The sequence below is a fragment of the Euleptes europaea genome, chromosome 8, assembly GCF_029931775.1.
Source record: "Euleptes europaea isolate rEulEur1 chromosome 8, rEulEur1.hap1, whole genome shotgun sequence".
NCBI classification, from domain to species: Eukaryota; Metazoa; Chordata; class Lepidosauria; order Squamata; family Sphaerodactylidae; genus Euleptes; species Euleptes europaea.
This window is the reverse complement of record NC_079319.1, coordinates 68,660,977-68,678,523: the sequence shown is the minus strand read 5'-3', so window position 1 is coordinate 68,678,523 and position 17,547 is coordinate 68,660,977. Positions and strand designations below refer to the sequence as shown.

General features: G+C 40.6%; 1 protein-coding gene and 1 non-coding gene across 2 annotated transcripts in view; one reads left to right on the top strand and one right to left on the bottom strand.

Annotated features, from left to right (window-relative positions):
• Positions 1 to 17,547, bottom strand: part of NFATC1 (nuclear factor of activated T cells 1) — a 148,417-nt gene that overhangs the window by 69,819 nt on the left and 61,051 nt on the right. The window contains exons 4-5 of the mRNA XM_056854090.1: positions 17,299 to 17,471; positions 15,765 to 15,905 (exon numbers count right to left, since the gene is read on the bottom strand). Of these exons, the coding sequence (XP_056710068.1) occupies positions 15,765 to 15,905; positions 17,299 to 17,471 (314 nt within the window). The remainder of the gene's footprint in view (positions 1 to 15,764; positions 15,906 to 17,298; positions 17,472 to 17,547) is intronic.
• On the top strand, positions 4,947 to 5,018 carry TRNAT-GGU (transfer RNA threonine (anticodon GGU)). Its single transcript has one exon. It is a non-coding gene; the product is annotated as a tRNA-Thr (tRNA).

Here is a 17,547-nt window from a genome sequence, read left to right as displayed (position 1 = left end):
GTACAATGTCCAAAGATGTAGGGATCAGCCCTTGTTTGGCATCAAATGTCCAAAAAGTTATATGTAAATGAAGCCACACCACAGATGTATAATATATAATAACTGTGATACTTTTAATCTGAAATCCCTTTTTAGATTTCTAACAATGAGTCTGCTTTTTCACTGCTGTAGACCGCTAAGTCAGTGAATTTTCCTCAGCAGTGGTAAAAGGGGGTTGTGTGATTTTTTTTTTTGTGGAAAATGGATTGGCTGAAATATTTAAAACGCCCGTCTTCTTGAGAAGTATTCTGCCCCTTGAAATCACAGCTCCAGCGGCTGCAATCAGCGAAAGAACAGAAGAAAGAAGTCTTTTAATAGGATTACAGAACTACATATAATGTATAATTCTGCCCACAGCCCCATCAGTCATTTTGGTGCACAGACAAAATCCCCTTTTTGTTGTCTTCTGCAAGCCTGATTACCTTATTGTCCAACCCAACTCCAAATAGTTACTGCTGATTTCTTTCAATTGTTAAAGCCGTCAATTAATGGCCTTCCTCCTCTCTTAATTAGTAATCAATCCATAAGAAGATCAAGATCTTATCTGATAACAGGTACATTTTCTTAGTAGCTATGGTCAAAAGGTATTTGAAAAACTGAACAAAAATGTTCGGTAGATCATTCCCACACAAACAGTAACTCCCTCCAAAAACCAAAAACAAACCCAGGTTGGTGAGTCAAGAATTCCCTTTGCAGAAGCCATGAACCCTGAATACATAAGTGTGTGCCAACGGCCATGTATTTCCACAGAATTAGTGATAATTTCACAATTCATCTACCAGATGCATCTCCATTCCAGTTTTACTCTCCAAACTGAGAGTAGTAAGAGGTCAAACACCCATAGGATGGGCCTCTTCTTGTACTCTGGGAAAAATACAAATCACTGCAGATTTATAATCCCGCTGAGGGTTGATATTTGCAATTCAGTTTAGGATAGTAGTTAAAGAGTGCTGGACACAGCCCAGGGAAATCCAAGCTCAAATCCTCCCTCAGCCATGTAACTCTCTGCAAGATACTGGGCCACTTGAACTTTCTTAGCCTAAATGAGATTGTTGATAAAAGGGCAGAGATGGAACCAGATATGCCACTCTGAGGTCCTTAGAGGAAGGGTGGGCGAAAAACGTAATCAGTCAATAAAAATTTACCTCCAGGAATTCAAATTTGCAGCTGAACAGTCTGAGTCCAATTCATTTTTATATAGGAAATACCAGGAGTTAGGTTTTTGGCATGGTTAGCTTACCTTCTGAAAGAGGAAAGACTTGAACTGGGATTCTGTTTTATTAATACCTGTGTGGGGGTGTTTTTTTGGTAAATTCATCTGATTTTTAGTTAATTTTTATAACAATGCTTTGTGTTATAAATGCTTATTAACACTTTGCTTTTGCAGTTGCTAATATAATTAACGGTGTGTGTTTTTCACAAGAGGTTTTTACGTGTTCTTTGTTCTTAAAAAAAAGAAGAATCCGAGTGTAGGGGCTGTATTGTATCCTTGATTATCTTAAAAGCAATAAGAGTTACTGCAGCTCCAGTAACAAATTCTCTTGAGAATGGCCAGACTTTTGCAGTTACAAAAAAGGAGAAGGGAACAGATGACTCAATAAGAGTTAGTGACATTTCACTTAACAAAAACATAAGGAAGAGAAATTGCTATGAAGCAGAGACCCCAAAAATAAATAAATAAAATAAAAACCAGAAAGAAAGAAAAAGCAGACAATTCCTCATGTTACGTCTGGTGAACCAAGAGGGAAATCTCTACACCCACGGCCTGGGATCAAGTCCAGAAGGGAAACCTTAGACCACTACGTCAACCTCTTACAGTAAACATGTTTTGTAGGTTTCTACAGATCAGCTAAAATTAAAAGAAAGCGAGGGAGAGAGAAATGGGAATAGATGGAATAATTTTAGGGGTCTCAAAGCACTAAAAGACTTGCTTATACTGCAGTAAAAGGCCTTCTGTCAGGCCAACTTTTGCCAAGCATCCTACCCAAGTATGCAAGATGCCGTCTCCAGTCAGAATGTGCTGGAGGAGTGAGGAGTGATACACCACAAAAGTTTCCATTGTACGGCTGCCACATCTGCATCAGCCTGGCTGACTCACAGCCCAAGGCAACTCCCTGCCTGGCCAAAGTCCAATGAAAGTACACCAGAGCAATTTATACCTTTCCAAAATGCAAATAATTCAAATTACAGACATAACATAAAACTGAAACAGACACATTTCAGGCATTCCCATTAGAGACTAACTCGCTGAAGTTGTTCTCGCCCAACCAGATTGTGCATTGTTTATGCGTAAAATGACAACAAGAAAAAGCAGCAATGATTTCCAGAGATACCCTAGGGTAAAGAGCTTCGCTGCAGTGAAGTTTTATGACTTCTGAATTTGAGGAATTAGTCTAATACCTGACCCTCTCACAAACGGAGCCTTGGAATTAAAATAAAATTAAGCTCAAATACCCACCCACCCCACACACACCCCATACACACAATGATGGCCACTGAATGTTCAAACTAATACAGACAAACTGGGAATGTCTTTGGACGGTAGACTTAGTTTTAAGATTATCCATCGTGGGACCAGTTTTCAGACACTGACACTGTGAACCTGACTATTAGCTTCTTATTTCAGGGAAACTGGCCTATTAAACAGTGGTTGAGCTTTCCTGTTTATATAGCTGAATTGGGCGGGGGGAGTAGATCCCAGAACAAGACAAGTCTACCGATATACATTGGAGACTTCCACATTTGCTTCAATAAACTTTCCACGAAGTGCACAAGGGTAAACATGTAGATGAAGGATGCCTTCACATCATGCACTAAATACCACAAGTTTTTGCATGCAATGGTTTCTTCTTTCCACATGTGCACGAGAAGGTTAACTGCCTTGCTTGTCTGTAACTTTTTCTGCAGTTGCTTTTGTGTTGGCATGGAACCAGAAATAATTGCAATTAACTCCTTCAAATATGTTGCACATGCTGGGGAAAGCAGCACTGATACAAAGAAACCTAGATTTTTACACACAGAGGATTGGATCCAGTGAGAATTTCTACTGGCAGGAAACGTTCGCTGATTCCCCACTCCTGCAGCAGACTCCAATATGCTGTACCTCAGGAGAAGCATTTGAGAGGGCCGTTGGTGCTGCAGTGGGAGGCGGAGAAGGAAATCCCCTCCCTACTTAAAGTTAACATATGAATGAGCCTTCATGAGAATGAACAAGGAGAACGTCAACAGATAATGTGTTAACTGTTTCTGGTTGCAGTAGAATTAGTAATCTTTCAGTGGTAGCAATCTGTGTTTTTCTGCTTGAAGGACAAGAGGTTCTGTCGGAAAGTCTGACATGTGGAGATTGATAACGGTAGCAGGCAATTCTGCACACCTACCTCATTTCTATAAGCTGGTTTTGAATGGCTAAAAATATAAGCAGGGATCTGAAATGGACTGGCTCAGCACTGAATGGGTCTTTGTAATTCGCTCTGCATAAACTATTCCGTGCAGAGTTAAAAGGAAACTGTGCAGAAGTCTAGAGTAAAAATATTCTAAAATCATTAGGGAATTCCCTGCAGCGTGAGTCACAGAAGCGGCTTCCCCACCACACCCATCTCAAAGATTTCTACATAAAAAGGGCATTGTAGGCTTGTTCTAACACAGCAGCAGCAAAAGAAAAAGATTTGTAAAGCTTACCAACTTCATTATTTTCCTGTAATGCATACTATTGATTTGTAATAAATTCAGTACTTTTCTTCATAGGGATTAGAGTCTAAGTATTTAAAAGGGTAGGTTAAAGATCTGATAAATATCATGAAGTATGCTTTTATACATTAATTTAGTTTGCACAGTGCTTTAGAACCCCCCATCCTAGAAACTACATATTGTTGTTGTTGTTGTTGTTACTACTACTACTATATTTAGATTGGAAACTGCCCCAGAAAGACAAGAAGTGACTAGAGCAAGGCTCTCTAATGTGAATATAAACAATCTGGGATTTGAACTCAGGGCTTCCAAGTGCAAATCGCAAGACAGCAACATCTGGCTTCCTATCTTCATGGTGTGTCTAAGAAGAATCACTCACAATATGCCTGAGATTCTCATATGTGCATGAATTTGTCTTATACTGAATCAGACCCTTAGTCCATCAAAGTCAGTATTGCCTATGACTGGCAGCAGCTCTCCAGTGTCTCAGGCAGTTGTCTTTCTTATTACCTATTGCCTGGTCCTTTCAATTGGAGATGCTGGGGATTAAACCTGGAACCTTCTGCATGCCTAGCAGATGCTCTGCCTCTGAACCACAGCCCCTCCCAGAAAAGCGAGGAAAAAATTAAGTTCACTGCTAAATGTGTGGGGCTCAAAAATCAAATATAATATTTTTGCTTAATAATAACAACATTAATATTTAGTTGATCTCCTAAATGCCTCCTAATTGCAATTCTGCCTCCTGAATAAAATATTTCCTGAGAGATTTTCCGAGAGACATTCCAGTCTTGATTTAAAATAAGATGATTATTGGCAAGTAACACTACAAGTAACCGACAACAGCCAGGTTGAGCATATTGTGGAGCGGACACCCCCAACTTTTTTGAGTCTGTTGGTACCTTCAGAATTCTGTCACAGGGCAGGAGGTACAAACCCAAAAAGGCTGCTGTGGAATTCAGAGCCCACCACAAAACATCAGGGAGTTTACTTTAATAGTAACTCTTCAGCATTTCAGGATGATGCTCGGGTTAACAGGATGCCTTTTAGAATGAACATATTGTTTAAAAATATTTTCTTGCATTCTTACAGCTTATCTTAGTCACACAATGAAAATCCTTGTGTTGCGGTGGCAGCCGCTGCCAAAGCAACATTAAAAAAATCCGCACAGCCAATGGGATCTCCAATGACCATACAGAAACTCTGCCCTGCCCGCTTGGTGAGGGGCTGTGGCTCAGTGGTAGAGCATCTGCTTGGTATGCAGAAGGTCCCAGGTTCAATCCCTGGCATCTCCAGTTAAAGGGACTCGGCAAGAAGGCGATGTGAAAGACCCCTGCCTGAGACCCTGGAGAGCCGCTGCCGGTCTGAGCAGACAATACTGACTTTGAGGGACCGAGGGTCTGATTCAGTATAAGGCAGCTCCATGTGTTTACTTTCTAATGGGCGCCGGGAAAGGTGCCAGCAAGCACCATGGGTCTCTGTTTTAGGGGGTTTGTGTGTATGTATACCTGTCCAAACTATCAATCCAAAAAGGTCTATTGCAAAGGCCAGTAAGGGATTTGATGGAAAGTGTTGGAAATGTCAAAGCATGGATGCAACATTTTATCATATGTGGTGGTCTTGCAAAAAAAGCAAGAAAATACTGGAAAAGGATACATGATGAAATGCAAAGAAAATCAAATTTGTGTTAGATCCAAAAAGTCTGTTGTTAAATAATATGCCAAAAATACATAATGAATTATTTAAGTATATGGTGTCAGCGGCAAGAGTGGAGTATGAAATAAAATGGAAAGCAGAAGATTACCCAGATGTAACTGAATGGACAAATAAAGTCACAGAATATGCACCTATGGCTAAGTTAACGTCTTTAGTTAATCATAGATCAACCTCTGATTTCGATGAGAATTGGAAAGTATTTCTTGAATATATAGTTAACTCATAAAAATAACAGAACGTAAAAACTTAAGTAAGAAATATGCCATTGAATATGCAATTATAATATTCAAAGAAGGCAGAACAGAAGTTATAGAGTAAGTTCCATTATAATGTAAGAATCTGATGTGTATGTTTATATGTTCGTATGTCTGTATGTTTTGTATTATTTGTTTGAAAATAAAAAAAACGTTTTTTAAAAAGTCTGTCTCCTATAAATTAGTAGAAGAAAAGAAGCGGGGAATAGAACCCAACCAGGAAAGTGGAAGTTGGGTACCCAAGGCTGGGTGGGATGAAAAGAATTTATATAAATAATGAAACTATATAATTTATTAGAAACGCTATATAAGAATTAAAATTATTTAATATAGTGAAATGGAATTTCTTAAGGTTGATGTCTGTCACCACAAGCCACATGCATTTTGGCCTAAATGGCCTTCCTCAGTGGTCTAGTTAAATCATATAAAAACATGCACACACATTACAAATATATTTACATGTACAGGCAATATACAACAGGCCAGGCATGTAATAGGTTGTATATATTAACAATTACACCAACCTCTGGTGGTATTGTCTTAGGTTTTTATGCTGGGCTATATATGTCTCCCGCATATTGTGTGCAAGTATCAAATATAAATTAGTGCCATTGTATGAGGGAACCAGAGAGACACTTCTGCCATCAGCCAGAAATATTTTCTACCCCAGACCAGGTTGCATCTGTGAATTTCTATCAAATTACACAGTAGTAGCTATCCATGGTGCCCTTTTGGACACAGATAAACCTGGATTGAGCCCAGAGTGTTTTAAGCAGCATGCCTATATACCTCTGCACAGCATTTTGTGCATTTCCTTGGTAATAAACAGATCCCTTCAAAGATCAGTCCATCTTAAATGTCTCCCAAGCTGTAGCTACCTATTACAATTCTTCAGTTCTCATAACCTCATTGGCTGTAGTCTTGTGGTTACATCCCGAAGGGAAGGGAAGGTTCCCGAACAAGCCAACATTAAAAACGTAGACAAATCATAAAGTCATGACAACAGTGCTCATACTGCTGTGCTCTGAGATACCATCAGTTCTCAGGAGATAAGGAGCTGCATATTTGGAGAAGAGATCTTTGCGGAAGCAACCATGAATGCAGGTAGTAGCACTGATAATATACAGCAATTTGTGAGGCTATATGGTCATCACAGAAATAAGCAAGTACTATTTCAGTACAAAATTGAAAACATCTAAGAAAGCCTATGAGAAATTCTGTTGGATAAGCCTCAGTAATGATGATAGCCTTCTTATGTGTATCAACTGCATCCCTACTTCTCTTTTTTTTATACTGTGCAGCTAGGAAAATCTGAAATGTGTTGATATTTCCTACCAGATACGTCATAACTACTGTATGTGAGTGAAAGGATTCCACTGAGCAATGATTCCATCATCTGATGAAACTCCCTGCTAAAGATATCTGTTTTGATAAGTGGCCAGAAACCCCTTTGTACACCAATACCACTCCAGGAAATAGGTACAAGTGACCTTCACATCAACTCTTGTGCTCTGAACCCATACACTTCTCAGGTTTCTAGCCCCTCTTGTTGGCACAAACTTGCCGGCCTGTTGCAAAGGAGTTAAAACAGAAATCGACCCAGCAGAAAACGAAATTGGTGTAACACAGTTTGACAGAGGCAGATCCAGAAAACATTATGCGTAAGGCATGTGACAGAGGGACATTCTGCCACTCAGTTTATTACGTGAACTACTGCTTGACTACCAGCCTGAAACTTGACCCTTTGTTGGCCAGTTGCCCCTCAAACTGCTGCTGGCAGCTGAAAGGCCATCGGAAAGATCTCTGAGAATGTAAGATCTTTTACCAAATGGAGTTCAGCCAACAGTCTGCTCACTAGTCTCCACGTCTCATCTCATCAAAACAGACGCCAAACCTTGAGCCTTCAAATACAGCAATGCAAAATGAACTGTCTACAGTAGTATAAGTCCGTATCCAAGGGCCATTAAAGTATCTGAGGAACAAGCTGGTTTGTGATTTTTTTAAAATCATGAATGCTTTTAATGAACTTTTTTTTGTGGGGGGGGGGCAAAGACAAATAATCATTACACTGATTGATGTGTGGGTAATTTAAGCAGCTCAAGTTTGAGGACTCCCTTTCAATTCTTTACTAGAGCTACAGAAAGATACATTACAATCTTCCAGATACTACAATAATGGAGTGACAGAACCCCTATACCTTACTCGCTAGATTTTCTATGAAAACTTACAAGATGAAACCAAACAGTTCTGGAAAATACTCAATAGGGTTTGCTGCTACTCCTAAGGAAAACTTAAAATGCTTTTCCCACAAACAATTGTTCTTGAAATCTCTTCAATAACTAACCTAGCAGAAACCCACTCTCAAAAAAGGTAAAAGACATCTATCTATCCAGAGAAAAGAAACACTCACAGGGAAAAAAAACAAAAGCTACTAAAATTAACCTATAGAATAAATATGATTAACAATTATTTGAGGGAGGCAGAGAGAATAATGGAGTGGGTTTTCTTTACTCAGCTACAAAATGGTGGGGAGGAAAGGTTGTAAGATGTCAGGCATGGGTGGGCAAGAGGAGAACATTGTCCCATATAAAGGCTAATGTACTGGGAATGAGAGTGAAGAGGAAGTGTAAACTGTTTTTTATTATATTGTGAACTGCTTTGAGGACCAATATAGTCAAAAAGCAGGATGTAAGACTACTAGATCAATTAAGGAGTCTATTCAATAATCTTGAACAATATATTTAAGGAAGTATGAACTGAGACTATCGCATGAAAAGATTATTATTTGCCTTGAACCACAAGAAAAGTCAGGGTATAAATATTTTGATGAATAAATAAATAAAAATCCTTGTTTTGAAAAGGACTTTATTTACTGGCGTTTTTCACCACACGGCTTGATTCGAAGGGTGAATTCATACACTTTATTTTGGGTGGGATCCAAGAACTCCACCTTGCTACCACACTGTCCCTGAAGGTTTCCTGTCCTCCAGGAGCAGCCTTTTGAGGAAGTCAGCGGGCTGAACCAGGAGGGGGCATTCTATTCTAGAACTTGGATCTAACGCTGTATTTATACAGCTACCTAATTGCTACAGTGCAGGGGTGGCGAACTCAATTGTTATGAGGGCCAGATATGATATAGATATCACTTGGTTGGGCTGAGCCATGCCTCGCCAGCCCAGATCGAGAGGGGCGGGGTTCCCTTGCAGGCCGGGTGAAAGCTGTCAAGGGGCCGGATCTGGTCTTCAGGCCTTATGCTTTACACCCCTGCTATAGTATGTTACATGGCTACCAAAGGCCATCCCCCTCACTAAATATGTTAAGAAATTACCTTGGTAAGTTTGGCAATGCCAAGTGTATCACATGCTTGCTAAATGCTCAGATTCTGTGAAGTCATATGTAAAACATGCTTAGCCAGCATACAAATGCTTAGAGTAGGGCATACAAAGTCCTACAATTGTGCAGCATAGTAAGTTCTTGACCATTACTTAGAGGCTCTTTATATTGGTGGAAATGTCCCAACACAATGTAACTTGAGTTGGTTTCTACCAAGACTCCTATGGTTTCTCAAATATTATTCTATTAAGCAGGATCTAAGAGATCATCTATGAGTTTACTGCACAGATGACGTGCTCTGATTTATTTTTTAAAAATCCTGGTTATTTTAAAAGTGGCCCCTAAATTCTATGGTTTTTTTAAAAGCATGTATAACTGAGAATACAGTATTCCCAAATCTCTGAACTTCTCTCTCTCTCTCAGCCAATCCAGTTAAAGTTAGCTTTGAAGATGAGGGCTCCCAAAAATAATCTTGTTACTGCTTTTGGACAGATAAATGCACCCACTTCTGAACTTCTTGAAACATATTCTGTTGTAAGTTGGGAAAGAAATGCACCCAAAATTAAAATGATAATGTAAACAGGTGGGGAAAAAGGGAAATTGATAAAACCAGAACACCTTCTGTGCAAAAAAAACAACAACCCTTGCAATAGTCAAAAACTATTGAATCCTCTGTGGTAAGGAAACCTTGGATTTAAGAAGCCTGAACATTTAAAAATATAGCTGGCATCTTCATTTTCATGACTACTGTGACTGCATGTCTTGGATAAACATTTAATATTGACTTCCACCACTGGAAAATATAGCCTGATGCGCAAGCAATAAACTGTTGACCAAAATCCCTTGAAGTACAGGCTTACTTCAACACTGTACTTTTTAAAAACAGCACTATGAAATGTCTGAGGAAATGATAGTATGCTTCTGAAGAGTAGGGTTGCCAGGTCCCTCTTCACCACCAGCAGGAGGTTTTTGGGGCAGAGCTTGAGGAGGGCGAGGTTTGGGGAGAGGAAGGACTTCAATGTCATAGAGTCCAATGGACAAAGCGGCCATTTTTTCCACATGAACTGATCTCTATTGGCTGGAGATAAGTTGTAAATAAATACATAAATAAGATTTGGATGTGTGAACCACAAAATGGTGGTCGGATGTAGAAATTATTAATCTGATGAAGCAATCACCAGCGAAACAAAGCTTAAACCGGTGGCTTGTCATATTGTTGACATAACTTCTGGCTGTGATTTTTACCACGGTGCTTGCTGCACACGGACAACGATAGCGCCTTGAGAAAGAGAGAAAGAGACATTATTGGTCAGCCGCCATCAGCTGACTACGGAGGAGCCCAGTGCTTATGCAACACAGAGGATCGCAGCAAGTGAATGTGTTGCTGTAGAGACTTGTGTGACTCTGATGAACAGTAATTCGATCCTGTCTCTTTATAGTTATTTGATAAGCTTGTGTTAGTTGTAATATTACAAGGTTTCTTTGTTTATAATGATGATTCTGTGAACTGGCAGTACTTGTCTATGTGAGCATAAGAAAAATATTTATAAAAATAACAAAAGGAATTTTTCTGGCTGCATGTTGAAATACTCTGTGATAACAGGAGATTTAGCCAGTTCCTGGAGGTTGGCAACCCTACTGAAGAGACTAGTGACTTCTCTTGCAAACGGAGTAATCTTCCCTAGTGTTCTTTATACTGTATACACATGAATTATGCTTTTAGATAAGCCCTTTGTGGGGTGCCCCCCCACCTTCACACATCTTTAGTTCCATATTTTACGCAACTAATCCTGCCACCTAGACTTTCTGTTTAGTACACATCTAGAGCATTCCAGATAGTATTAGCTCTTCAGTTCTCTTTTAATACTTACTAAAATACAGTGATGAGAGAAGGACATTGAAAGCACATCATCGCGGCTGCTGATTTCTGCTTCAAGAATGGACTTGCTCATTCTTGAGGGATTCCCTCTGATATGAGTCATTGTTAGGCTAGCCCAACTGACCCTCCCTTCTCCCACGAAAGGATAATGCTATTCCTCCAGAGATCACAACAGCTGAAGGCTAATCCTTGAGGCAGACTCAGCTCTGACCTTCAGCTAAGAAAGAAATCCCATTAACCAGGATTAAAGAGAATGTAATTTTGCAGGACATAACCAGAAAATATCGTATTTTCATAGGTAATATTGACTAACCTAGCCCACCAGCGTGGTGCATTGGGTAGAGAGTCAGACTAGGGTCTGGGAGACCCAGGATGGAATCCCCACTCTGTCATGGAAGCTTGATGGGTGACTTTGGGCCTGTTGCAGCCTAACCTACCTCACAGGGACGTTGTGAGGATAAAATGGAGAAGAAAATGACATAAGCTGCTTCAGGCCCCCACTGGAGACAAAGACAAGGTATAAGTAAAGTGAATGAATAATAAATAAAAGGTGTTAGTTCCTGGGATTCTGCTGAAGCAGCAGCGCCGGCTTATGTGAGTTCAAAGCATATGACAGAAAAATATGATACCATTGCTTTAGTGCTATGAACCATTGGTCAGGTCATCAGTAACATTAGAACTGCCAACCTCCAGGTAGCAGCTGGAGATCTCCTGCTATTACAACTGATCTCCAGCCAATAGATAACAGTTCACATGGAGAAAACAGCCGCTTTGGCAATTGGACTCTATGGCATTGGAGTCCTTCCCCTCCCTAAACCCCATCCTCCTCAGGCTCCTCCTGAAAAACCTCCCGCTGGTGGCGAAGAGGGACCTGGCAACCCTAGTTTACATTGGTTAAAAACAAACAAACAGAAATTGCTCAATATGGATGGGAAAGCCAACATTTACAATGCTTAATGTATGTATTAAATCGCTTCTGTAGTAATATTTCCTCTGGTTGCTTCCTAAGATCGAACTTTAATGGCAGCTTCTTCTGCTATTGAATGACAAACTGAGGCATTGTGAGATGCATCACACCTAGGGGGCACATCATTGTTCTAACAACAACAACTTGCAATCTTTGCTCCAAGTTCATTCTGCACAAACCCTCACAGTAGCTGTTGTGCTAATCCTGCGTCTGCCCCCACACAGTGATTCTCTATGCAGACTTCTCTATTGGGTTCACACTTGAAAATGAATTTGGGCAGCCAGCTGAGCTGATTAATGTGCCTCTCTGAAACAGCAATGCCCTCCCATTTGACAATCCAAAGAAACTGCCTTACTCAGCAAAACTGTTTGCACCTCGAATGTATCGTACACAGTTAAGGACAGTCGCAGCTTACACAGCGGAACAGCAATCTTTTTGGAACTCAGCGAATGTTGAGGGTTAAATGGTCATGATTATCACAGCCTTAGTTTGAATGGTTGGGAGGAGTTAAGTGCTTGGGAATTTCAGGAGACAGCTTAAAGTTCAGTGGGTTTTGACAAGCAGCTGTGGAATTTCTGGTTTGTGCCAGCGCCACGGAAACCCTTTCCAAAACAAGAAGCCTTAAAAAAAAATTGCTCCTCCTTCCTGGCTCTCACCTTCTCTCACCGTCCTTCTTGACACACGGCTATCTATTCTAGCCACGTTTTGATCTTGGACTTATTAAATGTACTGAACTCCCCATCCCTACAGCAGGCTCAAATACAAATGGCAGTTAGACCAGATCCGGCCAGGAATCAAGTGTTTTCACATCCACCTGTCTCCTTGAGGTTTAGTGTAGGGCATAAAGTACCTCAAAATAGGAATTGGGATTTCAAGTTACGAAAGATCACAGGCAAGCAAAAAGACTTTTCCTCTTCCCTGGTCGTGTAATATTTTTTGCTCCTGAAGATACACGTCTGTGCACACACAGACTGGGCAGAGACAAATTAATTTTTCATAAATGAGCATCTAATCAATTAACAAAGCTACACACTCATTATATTTACTACTTTTAATATAATGATGATAATTTACATACTGACATTAATACATATATTGCAAAAATAATTCCAACAATCGGCTATTGAGAACGCATTTTCCTCGGAAATTATATTAACATGGTTAAGATTAAAATGAAACAATGAAAATGACCAACACATGAAAAAGAAACTGATATCCTCAGTTTTTAAAAGTACTACTGAAAGAAAGTATTTATTAGCAGTTGTGATGTCAAACTATACTGCTTTCTGTTTATTATTTTTATCAGGCCCTCCATCCAAGGAGTTCAGGGTGGCAGACGTTGTTCTTACTTGCTTCATTTTACCTTTACAAGGAAACTGTACCTTTAGGCTGAGATTGACTGGACCTAGAGTTGCCAACATCCAGGTACTAGCTGGAGATCTCCTACTATTACAACTAATCTTCAGCCGATAGGGATCAGTTCCTCTAGAGAAAATGGCTGCTTTGTCAGGTGAGATTGTAAACATTATGTATATCATAATGTACAGTGTCATTCATTAGTGAGAAAGATTCCCACAGTAGAGGACCAGTCTTGTATAGCCAAGCTCCAAGAATGTTTTCATAATGGATGTATCAATTGGTATTAACTTCCTTCATCTGCACAATGACATGCTGCAAAACTCCTGCTTATTTCAGCTTAGCGACAACTCTGGTGCCGGCTCTATCATCCCATCTACTGAAGGAGCAGTATTACAGGATCTAACGAAACCAGCTCTGCCATCAGGGCTTGTCTACTGGCACATCCTCCAGAACAATACGGCTACCTACTTGCAACAATATCTTTCAGGACAATCAGGGCAGCCTTTCCAGCTCAGCCCTTAGCAGAAGAACATTTCAGTCTTTCGGGACGCTTCCCCGTTGACCCCAAAATCACCAATAAAGGCTGGCTATAAAGAGAAACGGATCCACCAGGATTTACTGGCAAATTCCGTTCTATTCAGTCCAGTCTCTATCAAGATTGGGTTATCCTTCCAACCAGAAAAAAAAAAAAAAGGAAATTTGGAGTACCTCTAACGATTAACAGATTTCTTGTAGCTTAAGGTTTTGTGAGTTAGAGCCCACTTCATCTGATGCCTGGGCTGTAGCCCTGGATGTTTATACTACAATAAACCTGTTAAACTTTAAAGTGATGCCAGATTCCTTTTTGTTTCTGAGGCAAGAATCTACCCAACTGGTCTTGCCCAGTATGGAAATGGTTCTGTTTTAGTTTTCAAGCGGGTAGCCCTGTTATTCTACAGTGGAACAGCAAGCTTCAAGTCCAGTAGCCCCTTAAGGACCAACAAGGGTCGTTTACGCATGGGTACTTTCACTCATGTTCGCCCCCCCAGTCTGTCTCGGTTGTTCCTTGGAGTTATGCCTGAGTTTTCCCTCCATTAGAGATGACCTTGCTGCCAGCCCTCACATATCCCAGACCTTCCCGTTTCTCTGGTAACCTGATTCAACCCTCTCCCCTGAGCTCCGCCCGGGTGAAATTCCCATGCATAAGGCAAAGCACTGGACACAGAAACTTGGTTTCTCTCACAGCCAATTACAAAGCAGCATGTAAAGAGGCAGGGATTCAAATGCTTCCTGTTTCCTCGGAGCTCTTTCTGAAAGGCTTTTTAAAACCAAGGTTTGGATTTCTCTCCCCCCCCCCCGCCTTCAGATTGCTCTGTTTGTTTTTTCTTCTTAAAATGCTTTGTTATGCAGCAATTGGGTTTGGGTGGGAGGATTTTCTCTCACAGTAAGCTCTACAAAGTAACCAATTACAAAGCAGCATTTAAAGGGTCAGGGACTTGATTTGAGGTTGGAGCCTGCTGGTGCATAGATTCCCAACAGGAAAGTGTGGGTCCAGCGAGCAATGAACCTCAGGTAAAATTCCCATGCATAAATGACCAAAATTTCTAGGGTATAAGCTTTTGAGAACCAAAGCTCCCCGTTTCAGGTATCTGACGAAGGAAGCTTTAACTCTTGAATGCTTGCTGCCCCACTTTAGGTTTCGATTAGCATTGCAAGAAAGATAACATCACCTGTTGCTGTAGTTATGAATGGGTCATTCTGTTCTTATCTTATACCTGTATATGTTCTTATTTGACTTTGCAGAAATATGCGAGACTACTGTGACCATCTGCACATCAGAACCTTTCGGACCAGCTGCGCACAAACTTTCCTTCTGTACTCATGCGTGTATATTTCTGCCAACCCAGGATGACTTTGACAATATGGGCTCTAGTCCACACAAGTTAATGCCACAATACATCGTTTTGAAACTGCTACAGGGTTCTGTTTTTGTTTGTTTGGTTTGGTGTTTTTGCTTCTAACAGATGAATAAGGCTATTCCTTTGGAATTTACACAATGTTTTCTGAGATACACACACACACACACACAGAGTATTTTACAATGACACAGTAAATACGTGTTTGAAAACACATGCATTGTACAGGTACATAATGCCAGGAATGGCTAAGGCTTCTGATACATATGCACAACAGGCTAACACTGTTTGTTCCTGCAGAATAGCTACATTCAAAAGTTTAGTTTTAAAAATTCATTCTGGATAGGGCAGCTATATTTAGACTGCAATCCTAAGGAGGAAGTCAGTCTTGCATTCAAATTTCGGATAAGGCTGTCAGTGTTGCTTCTGAAAGCAGCAACAAGTAATACGCAGGACTGGGTAGAATGGCTTTTACTACAGTGCAGTATCATCGTCCATCATTTTAAATATAATTTCTATACGTTTATATATTTGCGTTAGTTATAATCTACCTTTCTCACAGGGAATCAAGTGGATATTACACTGGCATTATAGGCACATGCATATGCACTAATTTTTAGGACCAGAGTTTTAAATACCTGGAGCTTTCTCCACAAAAATGACTTTGGAGTCTTGAAGAAAGTTGTGTCCGGACAGTATCATTTTTTTCCCGCCCATCACATGATAGCTATCAACACTTTGCTTCTCCACCAAAGGCAGTTCCTGAGCAGATCTCTGAGCTGATTAGATCAAAAGGGGGAAAAAAACATCATAAATACAAAATAAACCTGTGTGTACTCTCTCTCTCCACACACCCATACACACAAAGGGTGAAAACGCATGGTCGCTTTAGCCTCCTTCATTCCCTGTTTCAGCCAGGATTCAGCCAGGATCGAACGCACGTTCGGCGAAATGCATGCGTTCGAGCCTGGCTGAATCCTGGCTGAAACAGGGAATGAAGGAGGCTAAAGCGACCATGCGTTTTTGCCCAGAGTGCTTTAGAAGACATAAGTTTTTATAGCATGTATGAAGATCGGGGATTATACTATATTATGTGTGAAGCATACTTGAAGAAGAATGGAGATAACTTGTGTCATACCACATTCTAAAAGCACCATACAATGTTTACGGCATTGTAAAATCATATTCTGAGACCTTTTTTTTTCTCTTTGCACTATCACTGGACTAGAGAGTTGAGTGGTGGACAAAATGAAACTCACTTGAGGTCAATCCTCTGTAGTGTGAACCCTAAAACAATTTTACCTGCGCCTTACGCTATCATGTAATACAAGTAGATTCAGCACATTGTTATTTGGAAGAGATTATGCTACATTTATATTTCATCTTTAGTCCTTCTTTCACAGTATTTAAGATTTATATAATATTAACCTGCAATCAGACTAATTTTTAGGAGTTATATGGAATCTGGCAGCCCTGTTCATGAAATATATTTTGGTGCTCTATTTCTTTCACATACTTCTTCCAGCCAAGTTCTTTAGAAGCCCTTCTAGAGCCAAACTAAACGTTATGCTCTACACAAGTCTGCCACAGGGACTCGCAGCCATACTTCAGCTGCAAGTTCCCAGCGGCAACTTCTAGGTAAAAATTCAGCAGGGGCCTGATTTGGGTCAGGATCACAGCACAGGGGGAGGGGGGGGGCTTCTGCCTTCCCTGGCATCATTTTCAGGAGCTGAAACAGCTTGTAGCCAAGCTGTTTTGGCTTCCAAAAACAGTGGTGGTGAGACTGGAGCCTCTTCTCCATGTGCTGATCCAAATAGGGACCCTGCTGTGCTTTTATTCAGGAGTTGCCACTGGGGACTTGCAGCTAGCTGCCAGTCCCGACTGGCAACTTGTGTAAAGCATAACATGTAGTTTTCCCAGCTGCAGTGTGACTGGGAAAAAGAAAGAAAAAAGCTATTTAAAGGAGGGGTACGAGCTGTGTAATGGCAGGGAGGAGAGGGGGATAACTGGTTACATTAGAGCAAGTGGTATGGAAAAGGAGCGTGCAGGCCTCATTTCTGAGCTGCATTTCTGCAGCCCCGAATGAAAGCAGCCAGTGGACTTCAGGAAGATTTGTGGACAATACATGATATCATAGCGACACCGAATGCATTGACAAAAACCAGTACTTACAGCATTCAATTGGGTTAGATGCTACTTGCAGAGAAAGAGTTCTTCCATTGGGCTGGGGAATGTGAACCCGGAAGACCAGACGAACTCGCGTGTTCTTCCTTCCGATATCAGTTTCTCCTTTCCGCAGTTCAATGTCTGAATTTCTAAGTTTCAGTATTCCAGCGCAGTCAATGCTGACCAAATTAAAACAACAACAACAACACTTTTCTAACATACATTCATAAACTTTCAGAATGACATATGTTCAGA